At 43.1% G+C, this 21,398-nt stretch overlaps 1 protein-coding gene across 3 annotated transcripts; it reads right to left on the minus strand.

The window, feature by feature from the left end:
• Positions 1–262: 262 nt before the first annotated feature.
• Positions 263–16,249, minus strand: ATP6AP2 (ATPase H+ transporting accessory protein 2). Of its 3 annotated transcripts, XM_032795776.2 has the most exons (10): positions 16,027–16,249; positions 14,038–14,168; positions 11,952–12,080; positions 8,183–8,278; positions 7,588–7,725; positions 7,219–7,272; positions 3,174–3,323; positions 1,982–2,098; positions 1,105–1,327; positions 263–1,002 (listed from the first exon to the last, which is right to left on the minus strand). In XM_032795776.2, exons 1-9 carry the CDS (start codon positions 16,076–16,078, stop codon positions 1,142–1,144), a joined length of 1,053 nt encoding a protein of 350 aa, XP_032651667.1. In that variant the 5' UTR covers positions 16,079–16,249; the 3' UTR covers positions 263–1,002; positions 1,105–1,141. The 3 variants fall into 3 exon arrangements, with proteins under 3 accessions (XP_032651667.1, XP_074915739.1, XP_032651668.1); XM_075059638.1 differs by having other exon boundaries at positions 263–1,327; positions 16,027–16,191; XM_032795777.2 differs by lacking the exon at positions 1,105–1,327 and having other exon boundaries at positions 835–1,002; positions 16,027–16,176.
• Between the last annotated feature and the right edge of the window lie 5,149 nt (positions 16,250–21,398).

Consider the following 21,398-nt stretch of genomic DNA (forward strand, 5'->3'; position numbering starts at 1 on the left):
CCTTTCCAGGTAAAAGAAACTTAACCCTTACCTTACCTATCTAGTTATGACAGTCACTCAGCAGGCCAGTGGCAGAGCTAGGCATAAAAGCCAGCGTTCATGTGTGCACATTTCCCCCCCACCCCCAAGAGGGCCTAATGTATTTATATATAGGTAGCCTTCTGCATTTGTTTGTTTTAGCTTAAGTTAACTCAGTTTTGTACTGAGTATGACTACCCCTTAATGGAACTTTGTAGGAAAAATAAATGAACTCCACAGCAAATGTTACTTGTTCTGTTTATTAATGGTTGAAGCACATGAGTAATAAAAATGGAGTGTGGCTAAGTGCTAGTTATTGGTCCACTTCTACCACCAAAAACAGGTGTTTGAACACACATGAAAAGAATCAGAAGCATCATAATGTAAGCCTCTACAGTATATTACATTAAACTTTAAGCACCAGACTAGTTTCTATATTTGTAGTTTCCTAACTGTATATCCCAGCCACACCCGTGTTCTTACCTATTATCTCTCTGCAGTCCTTTTAAATGCAGCAGTGAGCTGATGTTAAGATCTACACCAAGCCTCATTTTGGCTTTGGTTCATGGTGGTGGCTGGAATGTAAAAAAACCCAAATACTGTTTCAACCAGAATTGTTCTTGAGGAACAATTCCCATAGTGAAGGCTTTACATAAATAGGGCTATAATCTGTTTTTCCCTGAACACTACATGTACCATTAGAAATATTTACATCAAACATTTACATCTGGTTCATAATATGCAACACAGCTTAACAATAGTTTCTAAACCTCCTGTGTAAAAAGTTTAAATCAGAACGTTGCTATCATTTCAGTGCATTTTTTCACATATTTAATCACAAGGAATACAGGGTATTATTTCTAAAATTCATTTTGTGTTACCAAAATGGAATGAAGTTATATAGTTTAGTAATAATTAGGGCATGGTTTTATAGCAGGCGGTAGATTCAGCTTTGTAAATCCACTCTGGTAGTACTATTTGCATCTAAAGAAAGACAAAAAGAAAAACACAAGGAACCATTAGAGAAATAAAAGCACCTTTAAAGACGTCCACATTTAAACATGCCAAAATATTATTTTAACACACTTCAGAAGCGGCCATCCTCCTTTTCCTGGACTGAAGTTCAATCCATTCTTATCTTCTGATTTGTCATCCTGTAAATAATGCTGTCATAGCCAGGATCCATGTTCCACAGGTTGTAGGAGATTACAATCACAGCTAATGCAAGGCCTATCATGAGCCACAGAATTATGTTGAAGATCACAGCATAGTTGAAGTTGTATGAATATCCTAGGTTATATGAGGTACTCTGCAGTGAAAGAAGGAAAGTATGGTTTAAAGAAGTGAGACATCTGGAGGCCAGCAGTCACAGTGCTTCTGAAGTCAGCCTGCACACAGAACATATTCTCATCATACTAACATTCAGACTGCCCATACCAAGAGATGGATATTTTGCACAGGCAATTCTGGAGTTACTTGCACTAAATACTAATGCACCTACGTGACTGGCATCATCATTAGGTCATTGCACTTGCTATGTTTGTTCATTTGATAGCTGCTTTTAAGTACCTGAAATGGGGGTTCCAAAGAGGATGGATCTAGACTGTTCTCAGTGGTACCAGACGACAGAACAAGGAGTAACGGTCTCAAGTTGCAGTGGAGGAGGTTTAGGTTGGATATCAGGAAAAAAAACTTTCACTACCAGGGTGGTGAAGCACTGGAATGGGACGATTTAGTTGGGGATTGGTCCTGCTTTGAGTAGGGGTTAGACTAGATGACCTCCTGAGGTCCCTTCCAACCCTGATATTCTATAATTCATCATGCCTAGTGTCTAAGCCACTAAAAGTTTAAAAGGTTGCTACAGTATCAAGTCAATATTCTAGTTCTACAAAATGGAGCGATGCACATGTTCACATTTGTAATAGTTCATCTGCAGAAAAGGGGTTTAAAGTGCATTCACTACCTCTGCAGTCTGGAGAATGGACCGACTCTTCCTCACAAGGGGAGTATCAAATGTCTTTGCAGTCACCACCTCTACTACGGCATTCCCACCGTAAAGATTATACATCTCATCTGCAAACTGAAAGAGCAACAATAGCTTAGTTTCAGATATATGCAATAGTTACTAAATCTGACTCTTGTAACAGAAGATGCACCAAGGCAGCAGATCTGAACAATCTGGAGAAATGGAAGTCTCCAGTGATTTGAGTCTGCTAAGAAGAATGCCAATTGTGAGCTAGGTTAGACCATCTCTTTACAGACCACTGGACAGTTGTCCAAGATCCTAAGAGTTTCTTACTGACCTCCTACAGATACATGTGCTCTGATATGTAATGGGATATTGCTGCTTTCATATGCTCTGGCCCATGTATTTCCCTATTCTGTACTTAATCTAAGATTCCTACTTGAGAGCAATTCTGATCAAATGTGAACATTTGACACACGCTGCACTGCTGTATATGAATGCAATATTTTACAGAAGAGAGCTGTTTAACTTAGTGAATTAAGTATCCAGTATTTGGCCTCACTATATTTTGCCATCAGACTTTGGATACTAGCAAGATGGAGTTGTCTTAGATCTTGATGGACATTTGTTTAGATAAAATCCACAACTGGCAGCCTGCTCAGGAAGTGAGTGAAAGAGCGGATATTTGGGAGACCTGGAAATGGTAGAACTGCTCAAGGTGGGGAAAAAAAAACAAAACACAGCACCTGATCACATTGTGCTGGGCTAAAGCTAGAGCTATTTCCTTCACGTTTTCAACCAGTTTAAGTGAGAAATGCCTATAAACACAAAGTATCTGTTTTAAAACCAATTTATCACGACTTACTGATTTACACATTTGTTAATATCATGCTCTGACTCCTTCACAAACAGATCTGACCTGCCAAAAAGGCCCTCTAATACCTTTCTTGCTCAGGGGTGACCAAACTACAGAAGTTTGATTTGATACTTGACAGAGGGCCTAGAGTTTACCCAACCAAGAGATATGGAGAGGCCAATACAAAGGAATCGCAATTCACAGTACAATGCTGTATGACCAATGAATGTTGGTGTTCAGCTGTCTTGTTAATACAAAACCAGTACTGTTCACATTAGAATTGTTATTCAGACAGACTTTACAGAACAGTATTTATGGTAGATTTCCTTTTACCTTTTGCAGGGAATCAGCAAGAATCTGAGAGGCATCCTTGAATTGTTGAGAATCTTCTCCATACCGTTTCCCAATCTCTTCCAAGCCAGCCAGTTCCAGTGAATATAAGTCTGGGGAGTGATCCTTCGCCAGATGCTTATGTCTAGACAACTTAAAAGGGGGAAAAGTGAACCACAGGGAAAAAATGGGTTAGTTTAAATACTCAGTCCAATGAGATTTAATCACTGACTGAGTCAGCTTTATTTTTGTCTGACATATTCCATGCAGACTTGGAAGTTTGCCAGAACTTGCCATCTTGGATCAGAGAAATGTCTACAGCTGGCTATATGGTCTTCAAAATGGGAAGCAGGGTAGCAAGTGCCTGGGTAAGTTTATGCCCGAGATCGTTTTAAAGAGACACATGCACCAAGAGTTACAGTTCCACTGAAAGGAATCTCTCATCCATATATTGTAGGTGTTCCTTAAGTTTATGTCAAAATCTTGATTCTAGGATTGCTGTAATGATAGAGAGCTCGTATAACAGCATGAAGGAAAATGCATAAATTCCATGGATGCCTATGGTTTCCTGTGCTACTAAATTGACCTTTGCTGTGAATTTTATTAAAGGAAGTTTATTTTTATGGCTACCCAGTTACATAAGCAATATTTCTTCAAGATGTGAGATCTCAGGTATTATTCTGCGCCCCCCAATCACCACAGAATCCGAGCACCTCACAATCGTTAATGAATGCACCCTCGTGACCCTTTTGAGCTAGGGAAGTGCTATTACCCCCATTTTGCATCTGGGAAGTGGAGACAGACTATGTGATCTGCCCAAAGTTACACAATTTGTGGGAGAACAGTGACTTGAACCTGCCTCTATCATCACTGCATTTTTTTAACCTTATGTTTCTGGTCTTCCATATATTGGCAAGTTCTCATAGACTAAGGCCAAAAGGGACCATCACAATCATCTAGTCTGACCTCCTGCACACTGCAGGCCCTAACCTCACGCGCCCATTACTATAATAGACCCCTAACCTCTGGCTGAGTTACAGAAGAGCTCAAATCATTAAAGACTTCAAGTTACAGAAAATCCACCATTTATACTAGTTTAAACCTGCAAGTGACCTGTGCCCCATAGGAAGGCAACCTCCCCATCCCCCGTGGTGTCTGCCAATCTGACCCAGGGGAAAATTCCTTCTCAGTCTCTAATATGGTGATCAGTTAGACCCTGAGCATGTTGGGAAGAACCACCAGCCAGATACCTGGGAAAAAATTATCTGTAGCAACTCAGAGTCCTCCCCATCTAGTGTCCCATCACAATCCATTGGAGATATTTGCTGCTAGCAGTCACAGATCAGCCAAATGCCATTGTAGGCTGTCTCATCATGTCATCCCCTCCATAAACTTATCAAGCTCAGTCTTGAACCCAGTTAGATTTATTGCCCTCACTGGTCTCCTTAGAAGGCTGTTCCAGAACTTCACTACTCTGATGGTTAGAAACCTTCAACTAATTTCAAGCCTAAACTTACTGATCGCCAGTTTATATCTATTTGTTCTTGTGTCAACACTGGTGCTTATCTTAAATAACTTATCTGCCTCCCTGGTACTTATCCCTCTAATGTATTTATAGAGAGCAATTGTATTTCCCAGAGCCTTCTTTTTGTTAAGCTAAACAAGCCATGCTCTTTGAGTCTCCTCTTATAAGGCAGGTTCTCCACTCCTCTGATCATCCTAGTAGCCCTGTCTGCATCCTAGGACTGCGTTAGCCTTTTTCACAGCTGCATCACAGTGGCAGCTTGTAGTTAGCCTGTGGATCAATCAATACACCCAGGTCTTTCTCCTCCTCTGTCTTTCCAACTGATACATCCCCAGTTTTGTGAAAAAATTCTTTATGTGTCTTAGTCCCTAAGCCCATGACCTTGCACTATTAAATTTCCATCCCATTTCTATTACTCCAGTTTTCAAGATCATCCAGATCCTCTTGTATGATATTCCAATGCTCCTCCATATTGGCAATACCTCCCAACTTTGTGATATCTGCAAATTTTATTAGCACACTCCCACTTTGCGTGTCAAGATCATTAATAAAAATTTTAAATACAACTGGTCTCAAGACCAATCCCTGAGGAACTCCACTAATCTTCCTCAAAGCCTGACAGTTCACCTTTCAGTATGACCATTTGTAGTCTCCCCTTTAACCAGTTCCTTATCCACTTTTCAATTCTCATATTAATCCTCATCTATTCCAATTTAACTAACAATTTCTCATGTAGAATTCTATCAAATGCCTTACTGAGAATGAAGTAAATTTCCTTTTTTTTTTTTTAAACAAATCAGTTCTCTTCTCAAAGGAGATCATTTTAGTCTGGCATGATCTACCTTTTGTTAAGCCACCTTGTATTTTATCATAGTTATTCACCTCTATGTCCTTAATTACTTTCTCTTTCAAAGTTTATTCCAAGCCCTTGCATACAATTGGGGTCAAACTAATAGGCCTGTAGTTTTCCAGATCACTTTTTCCTTTCTTAAAAATGGGTACTATATGATTGGAGAATTGCTAATAGGGTATGACCCCCAAGTTTACAGATTCATTAAAAATCCTTGCTATGGGGCTTGCAATTTCATGTGCCAGTTCCCTTAATATACTTGGACAGAGATTATCCAGATTTAGATTGAGATTTAGTCCCACTAAGCTGTTTGAGTTTCACTTCCACCTCAGATATGGTAATTTCTATTTCCATTAGCCACTCTCCCACTATCCCTAAGCTTCTCATTAGCTTTATTAAAAACAGAGGCAAAGTATTTGTTTAGGTTTTGAGCCATGCCTAGATTACCTTTAATCTCCATCCCATCATCAGTGTTTAGCAGCACTTCTTCTTTCCTTGTTTTCTTTTTATTTATATGGCTATAAAACCTTTTACTATTGGTTTTAATTCCATTTGCAAGGGCCAACGCTGCTTGGCTTTTAGCAGTTCTCACTTTATCCCTACACTTTCTGATCTCCAAGAAGTAGCTCTCCTTGCTGATCCCTCCCATCTTCCATTTCATGTAGGCTTGCTGCTTTCTCTTAAATCACCTGCTTCAGATGCTTGCTCATCCAGCTTGGTCTGAAATCCTTCCTTACAAATTTTTTCCCTTTGCCTGGGATGCTGGCTACAGATAGCTTCTGCAGCTTTGATTAGATGACCTCTCAAGGTTCCTACCAGTCCTATGATTCTGTAACAACTCTGTACTGAAATTTAACCCACACAGCCAGCTATGGCTTTTGACTAGTTGTTGTGGAAACATGCACTAAAGCATCAACATCCAACCTTTTCACCTAGGGGGCCGAACAATCATTTCATTTCAAGAAGGTCAAGGAGCTAATATCAGGTACATATTCTTTACTCTGTTCTACTCCCATTGCACCTTTAGACAGCATATAAAGAAAACAGGAACCACCTACAAATCACCTGCTGGGGATTCCCCAGCAATGTTGGAAGGGAAAGCAGCAGCTTAGAGTGCCCCAGCTCACACCAGGGCTGTTGCAAGAGACAAGAAATGATGCCACCTCCACCCATTTCAGTGGCAGAGCTGATTCATACACTTCTGTTCAGAAACTACGGGGTGCATCTCAGGGAACACATTTTCAATCTCTAAATACACATTTTAAGTCACTTTTGAAGGCCACAGTTCAAATCACTTAAGAGCTACAAATGGCTCCTGGCAATTCAGTTTGGAAACCACTGCCCTAGAGATCGTCACACATAGGATGTCAGACTTTAACAGAAAGTGTCTTTCAAAATTCCCTCAATCATATGTGAGACATATAGAGCAGTGGTTCTCAAACTTTTGTATGTGACCCCTCTCACATAGCAAGCCTCTGAGTGCCAGCCCCCCCATATAAATTAAAAATACTTTATATATATTTAACACCATTACAAATGCTGGAGGCAAAGCGGGGTTTGGGGTGAGGCTGACAGCTTGTGACCCCCCATGTAATAACTTTGTGACCCCCGAGGGGTCCCGACTCCCAGTGTGAGAAACCCTGATATAGAGTTGTTTGAAAAGTCATGCTCACCAAGCTGGAGATATCATGCAGGACTTGTAGTTCTGAAAGAAAAAGCAGGTCAACCTAGGGGAGAGAAACAAGTATTTACTGAACAGAAACTGAAGATGAAGCAGCCTAATTTTGTTGCACATCTCAGGAAACTGCAAGCTATACGCAGTAGCTTTTTTTGGCCCTGCAATGTTTGTTACTGGGTCAAACAATGCCCAAAAAAATCAACCACCATTTTCTAGTACTTAAATATTGAAACTTGGGGAGCAACTTCCCCCTTAAGACAACAAGGAGATGAAAAATGAATGAGCATATTTCTTAAATTGAAATCATAAAAGTAGATCAGAGGCAGTTTAATTAAAGCAGTATTCATCGGCCACTGTTTCTTACCTCATTGTTTCTGCTGAGAGAGTTGAGGGGAATTGAACTGAGAATGGAGTTATCCTGGAAAAGGCGGTTCCGTAACTGTCGCAGCGTGACGGAAAGGTCTTCAAATACAGAGTTTGCCTTTCCCACCATATAAACTCTCTGTAAGAATAGAGATTGTGTAATACGAGAATAGTTCAGTTTTGGATTTTTCAAACTTCTTAGATTAATTCCATTACACATGCAGGTGCTTTTGTAATACAAGGTTTCAGAGTAGCAGCTGTGTTGGTCTGTATCCACAAAAAGAACAGGAGTACTTGTGGCACCTTTGAGACTAACACATTTATTTGAGTATAAGCTTTCGTGGGCTACAGCCCACTTCATCGGATGCATAGACTAGAACATACAGCAAGAAATCTATGCATCCAACGAAGTGGGCTGTAGCCCACGAAAGCTTATGCTCAAATAAATGTGTTAGTCTCGAAGGTGCCACAAGTACTCCTGTTCTTTTTTTGGTAATACAAGATGTTCATACAGCCAAGAGGTTTAAGCACATCAGTTCCCAATTGTGTGGTTTAACTCTTATTTCAAATGGTTTAGAAGATGAATCAATACTCACTTCCTCACTGGGAGCCAACTGCAAGACTACAGGGGTTTCCTCAGAGAACAAGGTATGAATAGCATTTGCAACACTGTCAAGACTGAAAGGAACAGCCTGAAAAACAATAAAGCTCTAATAAGGAATTCTGGCTAAAGCAACATGTAGATAAGGATGGAAATTCCTTGGGACAAAACCTGTGACTTTCTGTTTTGTGCATTGATTACATACTTATGCTCAAACAGACACATTTATACAACAGCCTGCATGCAGCCAGTCTTAATTGACAAAAGTGCAACAGATGTGGCTGTATTCATTGTGGGCACGGTCTCAGCATTTTAATACTTTCCCTAGAAGTTTAGAAAAGGGGAGCAATTTTAGAGTCCCTTGTTAAATACAAAATTAACCTTATTAAATCGTATTAAAAATGAAGATGCGAAAAGGAAAGGAATGCATGCTATCCACCCTACAGCAAAGATGTTTTCTATAAAAGAAAATGCCAGCTTCATATGCTCATGTTATATCTACAAGGGGTACTAGGAAATTCAGAGTAAGGGTTCCCAAAGCAATCAGTTCAATGCTAGACAGTGTGAAAATATGAACTGTTTAGTTGTGTCAAGATAAAGACCTTCCTTGAGGGATCTTGGAGGGGCACATGGCTTATGAAGAGATAGATGACAAATTTAATAAATTAGTATTAGTTTTGTTCTCAAGAACAGCTCAACTTTGCAAAGTTTTAGTCACCCATTCACTTTTGATGACTGACTAAAATATTAACTACTTCATTATGATAATGTGAAGTAGTAGGTTTTCTACCTACAATGAAACATTTCAGGATGATTTTGAAAAGGATGACTGCTCTTTAGGAGTCTGTAGGGGTATTCAGAGTTGATTCTCTTTCATCTTCAAAAAGGAAAATCTTACCACAGCTGAGGAAAAATGAGTGAAAATGATTGGGAGGAAAAGTTTAGCCAGAGAAATGTGAATGAAAATAGAGAGTTCTTAAAGAAGAGATTATTAGATGGCCAAAAAGACATAATTCTACAATCAAAAATGAAGACAACTTTGGCTAAAAGCCCATCCTGGTTCAGTGGCACAGTGATGACAACAATTAGAAATTTAAAAGCAATACATAAGTGGAAAAAGGAGGAAATAGATATAAATTAGAAGTTATATGGTATAAAAAAATTATGAGGGAAGGTAAAGACATTGGGGAAAAATCTGTCTGGCGAGATTAGGAACAATAAGAAGTTAAAGCTTATTAGGAACAAAATAAATTCTAGCAACCGATTAAGCCCATTACTAGACAGATGGTTAAATTGTTAATATAGTAAAGTAAAATAAATATTTCTGTTCTGTATTTGAAAGAAGCACGATGATGTACTCTTATCACATGAGGATGATGAAGTACTTTCCAGTCCATTAATAACTAAGGAGGATGTTAAGCAATCATCTACTAAGGATAAACAATTTGTAACCACCAAACCTAGATTATATGCCTCCAAGAAGCCTGAAAGAGTTCACTGAGGAGTTCTGGTTTGCGAATGTTAGTTTTTAATAAATCTTGGAATACTGGGGAAATTCCAGAAAATTGGAAGAGGACTAATGTTGTGCCAATTCAAAAAGGGCAAGTGGAATGACCTGGATAACTATATGCCAGTTACCCTGACATCAATCCTAGGGAAAAGAATGGAAAAGCCAATACAGGATTCAACTGATAAAGAATTAAAGACTAGGGATATAATTAATGCCAGTCAATTTGATTTTATAGAAAACAGATCTCAAACAAACCTGATTTCATTCTTTAATGAAATTACAAGTTTGGTTGATAAAGTTAACTACACATTTGTAATATACTTAGACTTTAGTACAAAGTGTTTGAATTGGTACCACACAACATTCTCGGTACTGACATTGTAAAGTGTCATTTTTTAAAAATCCATGTGAAATGGATTAAGAACCAGCTAACTCAGGCATGGGCAAACTTTTTGGCCCGAGGGCCACATCAGCATTGCGAAACTATATGGCGGGCCGGGTAGGGAAGGCTGTGCCTCCCCAAACAGCCTGGCTCCTGCCCCCTATCTGCCCCTTCCCACCCCGACTGTCACCCTTAGAATGCCCGACCCATCCAACCAACCCCCACTGCTCCTTGTCCCCTGACAGCCCCCTCCCAGGACCCCCACCCCCAACCGCTCCCCTGGATCCCCACCTTCTAAACCCCCCTGCTCCCTGTCCCCAACCCTATCCACACCCCTGTCCCCTGACAGTCCCCGCCCCCCCAGATTCTCACCCTCTAGCCAATCCCCCCTGCTCCCTGTCCCCTGACTGCCCCCTGGGACCTCCCGTCCCTTATCCAACCCTCCCTCCCCCACCGCCCCCTTACCATCCTGCTCAGAGCAGCAGGAGCTTGTAGTCCCGCCGATACGCTGTCCAGCAGAAGTGGCAGGCCAGAGTGCTGGCAGTGCAGTGCACTGAGGCTGTGGGGAAGAGGAGCAGTGGGGAAGAGGCCGGGGGCTAGCCTCCCCAGCCCGGAGCTCAGGAGCCAGGAAGGACAGTCCCCCGGTGGACGTGGCCCAACGGACCTTAGTTTGCCCACCTCTGAGCTAATTGATGGATCTCTAAGTAGTTGTCAATGGGGAAATCATCACTGAATGGGAGTGATACTAATTGTGGCAGGATCAGTATTAGACCCAATGCTATTCAAAATTTTCATCAATGATCTGACAGTAAACATTAAAATCATTGCTGATAAAAGATGACACAGATTGTTGGAGCGGTAAATAACAATGAGGATAGGGTAGTCATAGAGAGCAATCTAGATTGCTTTGTATGCAGGGCCCATTCAAACAAGTGGCTTTTAATACAGTCAAATGCAAAGATATAGATGTAGGAATAACATATGTGGGCAATATCTACAGAATGGGGGACTGCATCTTGGAATGCAGTGACTCTGAAAATGATTTAGAATTCCTAGTGGACAAGCAACTCAATATGAGTTCCCAGTGCAATTCTGTGGCAAAATGGGCTAATATGATTCTTGAATGTATAAATAGGGGAGGAGTTAGTAGGAATAAGGAGGTGATTTTACTTCTGCATACAGTATTGGTGAGACAAACTGGACAACTGCATCCAGTTCTGGTGACCATACTTTAAAAAGAATTTTGAAAGATTGTAGAGGGTTCAGAAACCCACAAAAACGATTGGAGAGCTGGAGAAAATGCTTTACAGTGAAAGACTTAAAGGGAATCTGTTTAATGTATCAAAAAAGAGATTGAGAGGTGACAACATCACTGTCAGTATTTTCACACAGGGAAGACACCATGTATACTAAAGGGTTCTAATCTAGCAGAGAAAAGCATAACATGAACCAATAGCTGGAAGCTGTAGGTGGGCAAATTCAAATCGGATGTGAGGCACAATTTTTTAACAGTGACAGCAATTTAACATTGGAACAAATTAACAGTGGAAGTGATGGATCCTTTACTTCTTCATGTCATCAAAACAAGACTAGATGCCTTTCTGGAAGATGTGCTTTAGCCAAACACAAGTTACTGGAATCAATGCAAGGGAAACTTAGTGAAGTCTACCATCCTGTGATTTCCAGGTCAGACTCGATTTAACGGTCCTTTCTGGCCTTAATTCTCTGACTACATGAAAAGCTACGGTCAAGTATAAAAGCACAATTAGTGAAAGGTTAGCTTTTGGGATTTTTTTCAAACACCATGCAATACTTTCAGTATTAACAGAAGTATGAGTAACAGACACAAACACAATAAACTGCATTACTTACATTCTCAACAGGGTAAGAAATTCCATCTTTAGGCATCGCCAGCTTGTCTACTCCCTTCACAGTCACCAGAACAGTAGCTCGAGGACGATGAAATATATCGCCCACTGCAAGTCCAGGCCAGGAAAGGTCCTGGTAACAAATTTAAAAGCAAACACTTTTGCTTAGCTTGAAATCAAAGGAAAAAAAAACAGATCAAACTATATCAAATGGTTAATGTAGAGAATTTGCAGTGATATCAATAAATCTTTATAGAACCTACTGGAAACTTAGTAGGGAGTCTAAAGGTTTGAAAGGATCCAGTCCCCCCCGCACGCCATTTCTTTGTTAATTCTCTATTAACAGCAGGTCCTCCATAACATTATTGTAAGAAAAAGTGTCATTCACATACTGTACAATGTTGGCTTATTAAACCGCCTATGTGGCTACTGAACCAAGTTTCACAGTCAAGACTGCTACATTCCAAAATATTCACTAATATCATTCCATTTTCTAGTGATATATGAAAAGCAACTTCCCCTGATCTGAGGGAAGTTGCCAGCTTCTCTAATATGTAGCTAGTTGGAGGAATATTTTTATTCAAATATATGCTTGTTATAGACCAATAATATTTAGCCACAATGGAAAAATACATTGCCTGGATGTTTCTGGTACAACTATAAAGGCTAGTGATTCTGACGTTTAAGTAGAAGTAATTAGGCTCTGAAGCAGTGGAAGGGTTCTGCAACATAGACAGATGCTTTGGCAGTTTATTAAAAGCAAGAGCCGAGTCTATTTTGCATGTAATTGTATAGCTGCAGAATTTACATGAACGTTGACCAGGATAGTTTTCACCCACCAAAAAAAAAAAAAAAAAAAAAGTTACTCAATACAGATGGCAATTTTACAAGACCAAGCTAAATATATTTTAAAATTAACCATGTTTGCTATGACCTATATTCCTTATAGGTGAAAGAGAAATTGATTGAGATCCCCATTAAGAGGAAAAAAAAGATTATTAGTTTTACCCTCCCTTACAGGTAAAGAACTGCAGAATGATTTGTTTTGGAGACCCCTATTTTAACATTTCACCCTGCTCAGCAAATGGGGAAGTTCATATCTTTTAGGTTGCCCGATAACTTAACAGTGCATTAATATACACAGTGATCGCTTTTTTAAAAATATAAGTTTGAATGCCAGAGAGTCTGAAGGTGGAATCCTAAAAATCTCCTACAGCACAGTTTCTATTCTCCTAGATTATGAGTCATGTCAAGATCAAATATTAAGGCTCCAATCCTGCAATGAGCTCCCCACAGCTGCAGGAGTCTGCCTGTATGGAGTTCATTATGGGATCAAAGCCTTAACCATGATACTGATATCTACTTTCACTTTGTGTGTTTGTTGTTTTCAGTGGAGGAATAGCTAGCTGTAACAAAATTTGGAGGGTTCTCCGTCCCCATACTCTTCTGACATTTTGTTCTTAATATGGGGGTGGGAATGGGGGGTGCTAGTTCTGGACAGTCCCAAGGGCCCTCACAGTTAAGCAGGGACCACCTAGCTTAGAAGAAAGAATGGACTGCTGAACAAAATAAGTTTTCCATTTCATATCACAGATACCCCAGGAAAAGCAGCACAGTGAAAATCAAGTTGGCTAGTTAGCCAAAAAGGATTTGATTTTACCTTGTGCCTCAAGCGGACGTTCAGTGCACGTAGTATATAATCAGTCCTGCTTTGTTTAATGGAGAAACCACTACAACTATTCTTAAGAAGTTCTGCTCTTAGTTTCAAGACTGCAAGTGTAGTTGCCTGTTAACAGGGTATTTTCATAGTGCAAAAGATAGGACACAAGAGGACCTGTAGACATTTCATTATTAATCATTTATATTGCAGTTAGCCCTTTAATAACAGTTTCACTGTAGAGAAGGAAGAACACAAGTTAGATTCCCAAGCTTTCTGAATTTCCTCTTAGTGGTCTGTTTTACTAGTTCCTACTTTATTTCCAGCACATTTTATAAAATCTATGTACCATAACTATAATTCAAAGCTCTCAGAAACAACTAATCTGAATTTTACATTTTACAGCTTTTTCAAAATGAAAACTGAAACATACTTCTTCAACAGAAAAGCCCATGGATAATGCAGCTATGTCTGGGATCCGGTCCCCTGGTATTGGCCAAATTCCATCTCGGAAAACGACAGATTGGGGTGATCGTAAGACACTAAACTCATCACCGGAGACACCTAAAACAGAAACATTATTGACAGGCAAGTCTGGTAAAGCAGGAGTTTCTTAAAACTCTGTGAACCAGATGTGGATTGCAACAACCACTTCTTGATTCTCAGTCTTCCAGTGCACAGATCTACCAAGTTAAGAGATACAGCCGAAGAGGGCCATTAATTTCAGTGTAGTAGGATGCAGTGGATAATTCCAGTACAGAGTTATGTATAGACAAATTGAGGTGTTAAAACAAAATCAAGATATGAAAGAGGTTCTATTAGTAAATTATTCAATTAGTTATTCCATTTTGACCTTGGGGGAAGAGGGTTATGCTCCGAAACCTGATTCTGGATCATAAATTCCAGGCAGGTGTTGACAGTAAATATAAGCCATGATATGACATATTCACAGCGACTGAACAAAGTGTGCCTCAAGAATTTCATGTTGTTGCTCTCAAAACAATGCCATGCAGAAGAACAGAGGAATAGGTCAACCTACAGTCGTTTGCCAAAAATTCAAGCACTTTTTTATTGATGGCAACTCATCCTGCTGAACAGCTGCAGTTTTAATAGAGTAAGGACCCTCATTTCTAAAGACTATTTTTCTCGATCAATATGTGTGGGGGCAATTTATAGACTAATAATACTACTAATGGTAGCCTGTCAGCCTTAACATGTTTCTTTGCTACTTCACAGGCTACAAGACACTCACGCAATTTGCTCTGGACAATTTGGCTTAGAGATGGTATCTGATTTAGAGCCTTTTCTTTTTTAAACCCAATTTCCCTTGCTAGGTTGACAGGCACAAATAGTTAAGTTACTTGCTCAAGGTCACAGTGAACAAAACTGCATTTGAACTCGGAAGCCAACCATTTTTCCAGCTGACCAAAAATGACTCATGGAGCTACACATTCTGTGAAGCCTGGAACACAATTTTGAGTTGCAATTCATCAAGCATATTCCTATCCAAACACAGAAGGGTAATGTAATCATAAGGAGCCACTTTATGGCTCAGGTGGTAACTCTCTACAGGACCAGAAAGTTCTGGGATTAACCACAAGTGACACTTTGGATCACACCCTGCGACACTGATGTCCAACTTGTGGCCTTCATGAGCAGCTGTGTGAAAGGAGAATGTGTCCCACAATTGTTGAACTTTTTGAACCAAGCCCATCGGTCCGCCAAAGAAGGAAGGGACCTGCCTCCCCACAGCACCCCGAGGAAAGCAGGGAAGGTTCCCGGCAGCTGCTGCAGAGAACCGATGGGCATCGATTCCTGAGCTGATGAGGCAGTAGGAACCTGGGGGTACCGCCAGACCCCAGCGCCAAACCAGGCTCCGGGAAGCGCCGGCGTGTAGATGCGGCTACCCGGGCAAGCTCTGCGGTGCAGCCACACCGGGCAGCAGAGTCCGCTGCGCGTCACCCGCCGGGAGTTGCCCTTCAGCCGCGACAGCGACCAGACGCCCGTCCGCCTCCCCCCGGGAAGGGCCGATCTTCCCCCAGCGGCCGGGAATAACCGCGGAGTCCGAGGGGAAGTCACGTGCGCGGCCCGGGCTGATCCCACCGGCCCCGTCAGACAGCGGGAACCGCGCAGTGACTGAGCCGGCGCCAGAGGGTCACGAGACACACGCAGCAAAGCGGCACGCGCCCCCCCGGCTCCGGCTCCGGCTCCGCCTCGCGCCGNCGGACCGCGGCCGCCCCCGCGCTCGGGAGGCAGCGCCCCGGAACCCGGGCGCCGGAGGCTGCTCATGAGGGAGCGGGCGGTTGTTCAGCCACTCGTCAGACTCGGTTACCACAACCGCCCCCCGCTCATCCCTAGAGCCGCTGACGGCCTCTGCCCCGAGCCCCGCTGCGAACGCTCCCCGCGCTCTGCCGCCGCTTACCAGCCAGGCACGCCGCTGCCAGGGCCCAAAGCATCATCCCGGCCCGCCCCATCCCGGCACAGCCACGGCCAGACAGCTGCGAGACTGAGGCAGAGGGACGCCCGGGCCGTACACACTCAGCCCCACAAACCCGCCCTCCTGATAGTATTGACTGACATTCCCCCCCAACCACTCACAGAGCGCCCATCTGATAGGTGCGTGGGGTAAGAGGTGGGACTATGTTATGAGTGACAGGAGAACTGACCACTCATAGTGTGAGAGTTCTCTTCCTCTTCTCGTCGCTGCTCCGGAACTGGCCGGCCAGTCCCTGGCCCGGGCAGGAGGCGGGGCTTTTTCTTGAGTGATATCCAGCCTGGCCGCTCACAGGGTGAGAGATGTTTGCACGGCGGCCTCGTTACCGTCTGGGAGCGGGTAAGGGGCAGGGTCTCTCCGGCAGCAAGTGAAGTCTACTCATAAATGGCAACTGATGTGACCACTCACAATGCGGGAGATCTACCCCCCCTCCCCCCACCCCCAGAGTGTTCAATCCTATCCCACGTGACAGCCCTTGCAGGAGGTGGGGCCTGGCACATTGCGGATTGACAGTTAAATTGCCCACTCACAATATACGGGATTGCTGCGCCACCCTCTTCCACGCACATATGAGGAGACGCGCGCAGCAGCCTTGGTGGTTCTGTGTGAAGATAGCTGAGCTGGTCACCTCTGGTGCAGATAATGGAAATGTATTTGGTATTGTTATTATTATGTCAAGTCAGAGAGTGTGGCAGAAATCCTAGTTCCAGCACCACTGGCAGAATATAGCAGCCGCCTCCCTGTCTGGCTATGGAGCCTGCTCTGAGAGCAGGGGCTCTCCAGCCCGGCTGTGTGCCTCAGCGACTCCCTGCTCATCCCAGAGTGATGTGGGTGATAATTGCTTTGCTGCTGCTCTGCCCCGTGTCCCCGGGGTAGCTGCTGTGTGGCATGCTTGGCCTGACTGCAGCAAAGATTGGGGGGAGCCTGCCAGTGGCTCCCAGCCTCCTTCAGAGTGTTGTCAGCCTTTGCTGGTGGCTCTGGCTGCTGTCCTCAAGGCTGGTGCTGGTTCTTGTTGGTAACAGGAATGTGCTATTGAGTATGTGTGTCCTGCTTCTCTGTGTTGTTCATAACAGCTGTAGCAAAGGCTCCCAAAGATAGTGGCCCAGGCAAGGATTTCCCTTCCCCCCAGTCATCAACTAGTTATCTGCAGTGTTGCTAATTTAGTTAGTTTCCAACTAGATCTAGTTGTTAATTTTTTTTCTAATGGGAGAAAAATTCCATTTAGTTGACTAGAAATTTAAATTGAAGAATGAAATAGTAATACTATGGTGACCATACATCCCGTTTTGCCTGGGACAGTCCCTTTTTTAAGCCCTGTTCTGGCTATCCAAATTTTTTGGCAAAAAGTGGGGTGCAGAGGAACATGTGGGGGTGAGTGGTGATGCCAACCCTGTGCAAAAGCACAAGTGAGCAGCAACAATGATTAGCTTCTTCACACAGCTGTGTTTGTTATGACAATGTTGGCAAATTTAGGGTTACCATATTTCAACAATCAAAAAAGAGGATGGGGGGAGCCCTGCCCCCATCCACTCCCTCCCACTTCCCACCCCGTGACTGCCCCCTTCAGAATCCCCCCCACTCCTTGTCCCCTGACTGCCCCCTCCTGGGACCCCTGCCCCTAACTGCGCCCCAGGACCCCACCCCCTACCTTAGGCTCCTTGTCCCCTGACTGCCCCCTCCTGAGACCCCTCCATCCTAACTGGCCCCCTAGGCCCCTACCCCCTACCTGTCCCCTGATTACCCCAACCCTTATCCACACCCCTGCCTCCAGACAGACCCCCGGGACTCCCACACCTCATCCAACCACTCCCTGCCCCCTGACAGGACCCCCAGAACTCCCAATCCATCCATCCACCCTCCACTCCCTGTCCCTTGACTGCCCCCTCCAGAACCTCCCTGCCCCTTCTCCAACCCTCAGGCTCCCTTACTGTGCAGCTTAGAACAGCGTGTCGGGCTCTGCACTCCCCCAGCGGATCGCACAGCCCGGTCCCAGTCCCCTGCAGAGTGCTGCGGGGCAGCGCGCTGGGCAGCAGGGGAGAAGGAGGAGAAGGTAGGAGCTCGAGAGTTGCCGGAGGTCGCCTGGCCAGTGATCTGAAGCTGCAGGGGGGAAGCGGAGGAGAGGCTTTGGCTGCCGGAGACCCATGCGTGTGGCACGATCTGGCCGGTTGCCCTGTCAGCTGCGCTGTTCTGCATGGCGGGGGGGGGAAGTCCCGGACAGTTTTAAATATTTACAAATCCCCCCCCCACGCTATTTTTAACCCAAAAAGCTGGACATGTCCGGGAGAATCCGGACGAATGGTAACCCTAGGCAAATTCATTTTGGCTGACCTAGTGCTTACAAATCATAATTTGAAATTAAGGTTTGAATGAGCTCTCTCCCCTGCAGCTAGTGATGAGCTGGAGAGAAAAGGCTTTAGGACCAGCCTGTATTTACATGAACACACCTACTCTGCCTAGGTATCCAGCAGAGCTATGTTGCCCAAATGATCAATTTTGGCAGGTGTTGGGTTACAAATCACTTTTTGCTTTCCACAAGTTACACTTAGTATAACTTTTTATTAGTGATTTAGCCAAATATTTGGATACTAATTTAAACTGTATTGTTAAATTTATTAACCTTAATTTGGGATATTGCAGATTATGTACTATATGTATTTTATGACTTTTTAAATCAAACTTTTGTACTTTTGAATAATGTAAGCATTATACCCAGGTGAATGAAACTCTTTCTTTAACCTGTGCATTAGATAATTTTAGCATTATCTGTAATAAAAAAAGGAAAATTGAATGCAGGGGTAATAAATATGAGTGAAGGGCACCAAATTGTATCTAGCCAGTCCTGATTGAGGGGGTCACCCTCAACTGAACTTACCTCACTAAGCAGGGGGTTTGGATGCCAGATCCCAGTTGAGAGTGAGGATAAGTGTTATGCCTGGTGGTGTGGGTGCTGTCTAAGGCATCACTGGTTACAGGCACTGTTTGACCTCTCCAACTCTACTGTTTTAAACATAGAGCTGATTAGGCTCTATTGAGAGTCTTTTGTTTTGTTAAGTGATGACTGTAGCTGAAATTACTGCTAACCAGGTCTACCAGTTTAGGCCTGCTCTGAGATAGGATTTCTGTGGAAGATGCTGCCCAGCCTGAACTAGCAGTGAGATTCCCCCACGGAGAGCTGAAATCATTGAGAGCTGAGTGGAACCTTAAGAAACCAACTCACAGAGGTCACAATAGAGAGGCAGGTGGCAGCAAAAGGTGATGGTGCAGGGCTATTAGCAATAGAGCAGATGATGGAACGGTGGCATGAAGAACAACAGCGGTTAGGGGAATGAACAAGGTGCCTTCCTCACCCCTCCCTCCAGTGGGAGGTGAACTCATGTGGAAGCATCTCTGAACTCTGGGTCTCCATTGACCAAGAACAACAACTGTGAGTGAGGAGGGGCACATTAAAGGAACATTTGTCTGTTGGACTATGTTTTAGTGACTTTCCTCCAAAATGCTAGACTTGTGACTGGGAAACATATAAATGTATGTTTCTTAGTAGGCCAAGATTTTTAAAATGCATTATTTGCCAAGGTTGTTATCTCACGTCATTGCTATCTTGAGAGGTCATTATCTTGAGGAATTTATGTGCTAAAGATTTTTATTATTATGTCATAATTTTTTCAAAAGTCAATTTCAATTAAATACATTTTTTAAAATGTTGATTTTTTTTGTTTTAGAAATCTAAATCTTTTATGTGGTTTGGTATAATTTGAATTATCATTATGTTAAATCTGCAGTATCCTAAGAAAACATTTAATTTATTCACATCTGTTTCATAGTTGCAGGTCAAAGTGAAGATAAAAAGACAAAAAAACAGTTTTTCCATTCAAAGGCATCAAAAATTAACCAACATGGAGAACATACCAAGACTATAACAATATGTCAGCTGAATCTTCAAGTGGTGTAGCTACATCTGCACAGCCCAAAGCACAAATACTGCTATTTACTGAAGAAACAATGTCTCCACAGCCTCAAGGTAGTTACCGATGTTTGTCAGTCAAAGTTTTCCCATTTATTGAAGTTACAGAAGATGGTTACTGGTGCACCTCTTGCAAAAAGGCTTATAAAGAAGAAAAGTTTCCCACTGCTACAACTGATAAAACAGGAGGAGCTTGGTTTGCGCGACCAATCACCAAATTAATGCTGACAAACTACATGAAAAGAATACAAAATACCAAGCCTCTGGATTGCATCAACATGCAGAAAGCCTTATAAACTAGTCACTGTCAAAGCCAATCTTAAAAACACCTAATGAGGCTGTTAAGAATGCTGGAGACACAACATAGCTTATGCCAGGAGTGGCCAGCCAGTTGCTCTGGAGCCACATGCGGCTCTTCCGAAGTTAATATGTGTCTCCTTGTATAGGGTCCAACTCTGGGGCTGGAGCTACAGGCACCAAATTCCAATCTGCCTGGGGGTGCTCACTACTTAACCCCTGGCTCTGCCACAGGCCCTGCCCCCACTCCACCCCTTCCCATCCCCTCCCCTGAGCGTGCCATGCTCTCACTCCTCCCCCTCTCCCCCAGAGCCTCATGCATGCCACAAAAGAGCTGAATGGGAGGTGCAGGGAGGGAGGGGGAGGTGCTGGGAGCGGGGTTGATGGGAGGCTGCTGACATATTACTGTGGCTGTTTGACAATGTACCTTGGTAAATTCTGGCTCCTTCTCAGGCTCAGGTTGGCCACCCCTGGTTTATGCGAACAAACATGGCTGTCACATCATTCTTTCTGTTTAAGCAAGAGATTCAATACACTACAAACTAGGGGCCAATGTTAAGTGCATTGCCACTTGTTAATCATGAAGTTGGGCACTGGTTCTGACCAAGACTGGCAAATGCTCACTATCTTTCTGCAAGAAACTTAACTGACTGGTTAGAAGCACACAGTGCAACAGTGAAAGACTCAGCAGTTGAAACAGCGAAGAACATTCTCACCACATTCCGAAAATGTGCAGACATGACTCATGAATGCACCAATGCAAATAGGCATCAAGTATTAAGTCATTGTGGATGTTATCTTGATGTCCATGGCAGGCCAGGAGATGCATTCTGGATGTTCAGGTTATAGAAGCCACATAAGCTGCATCTGTGACAACTTCGAAGACTTAAATGCTTGTAAATTGAACCCCAAAGAGATGGCTGGTTGTACATTTGATGGAGCTACAAACTTCTCTGGAAGACATAGTGGAGTACAAGTTTTGCTCAGAGAAAAGGATAACCCTAATCTCTCCTATACACACGGCAGAGGCCATCTACTCGAG

The sequence above is a fragment of the Chelonoidis abingdonii genome, chromosome 1, assembly GCF_003597395.2.
Source record: "Chelonoidis abingdonii isolate Lonesome George chromosome 1, CheloAbing_2.0, whole genome shotgun sequence".
NCBI lineage: Eukaryota > Metazoa > Chordata > Testudines > Testudinidae > Chelonoidis > Chelonoidis abingdonii.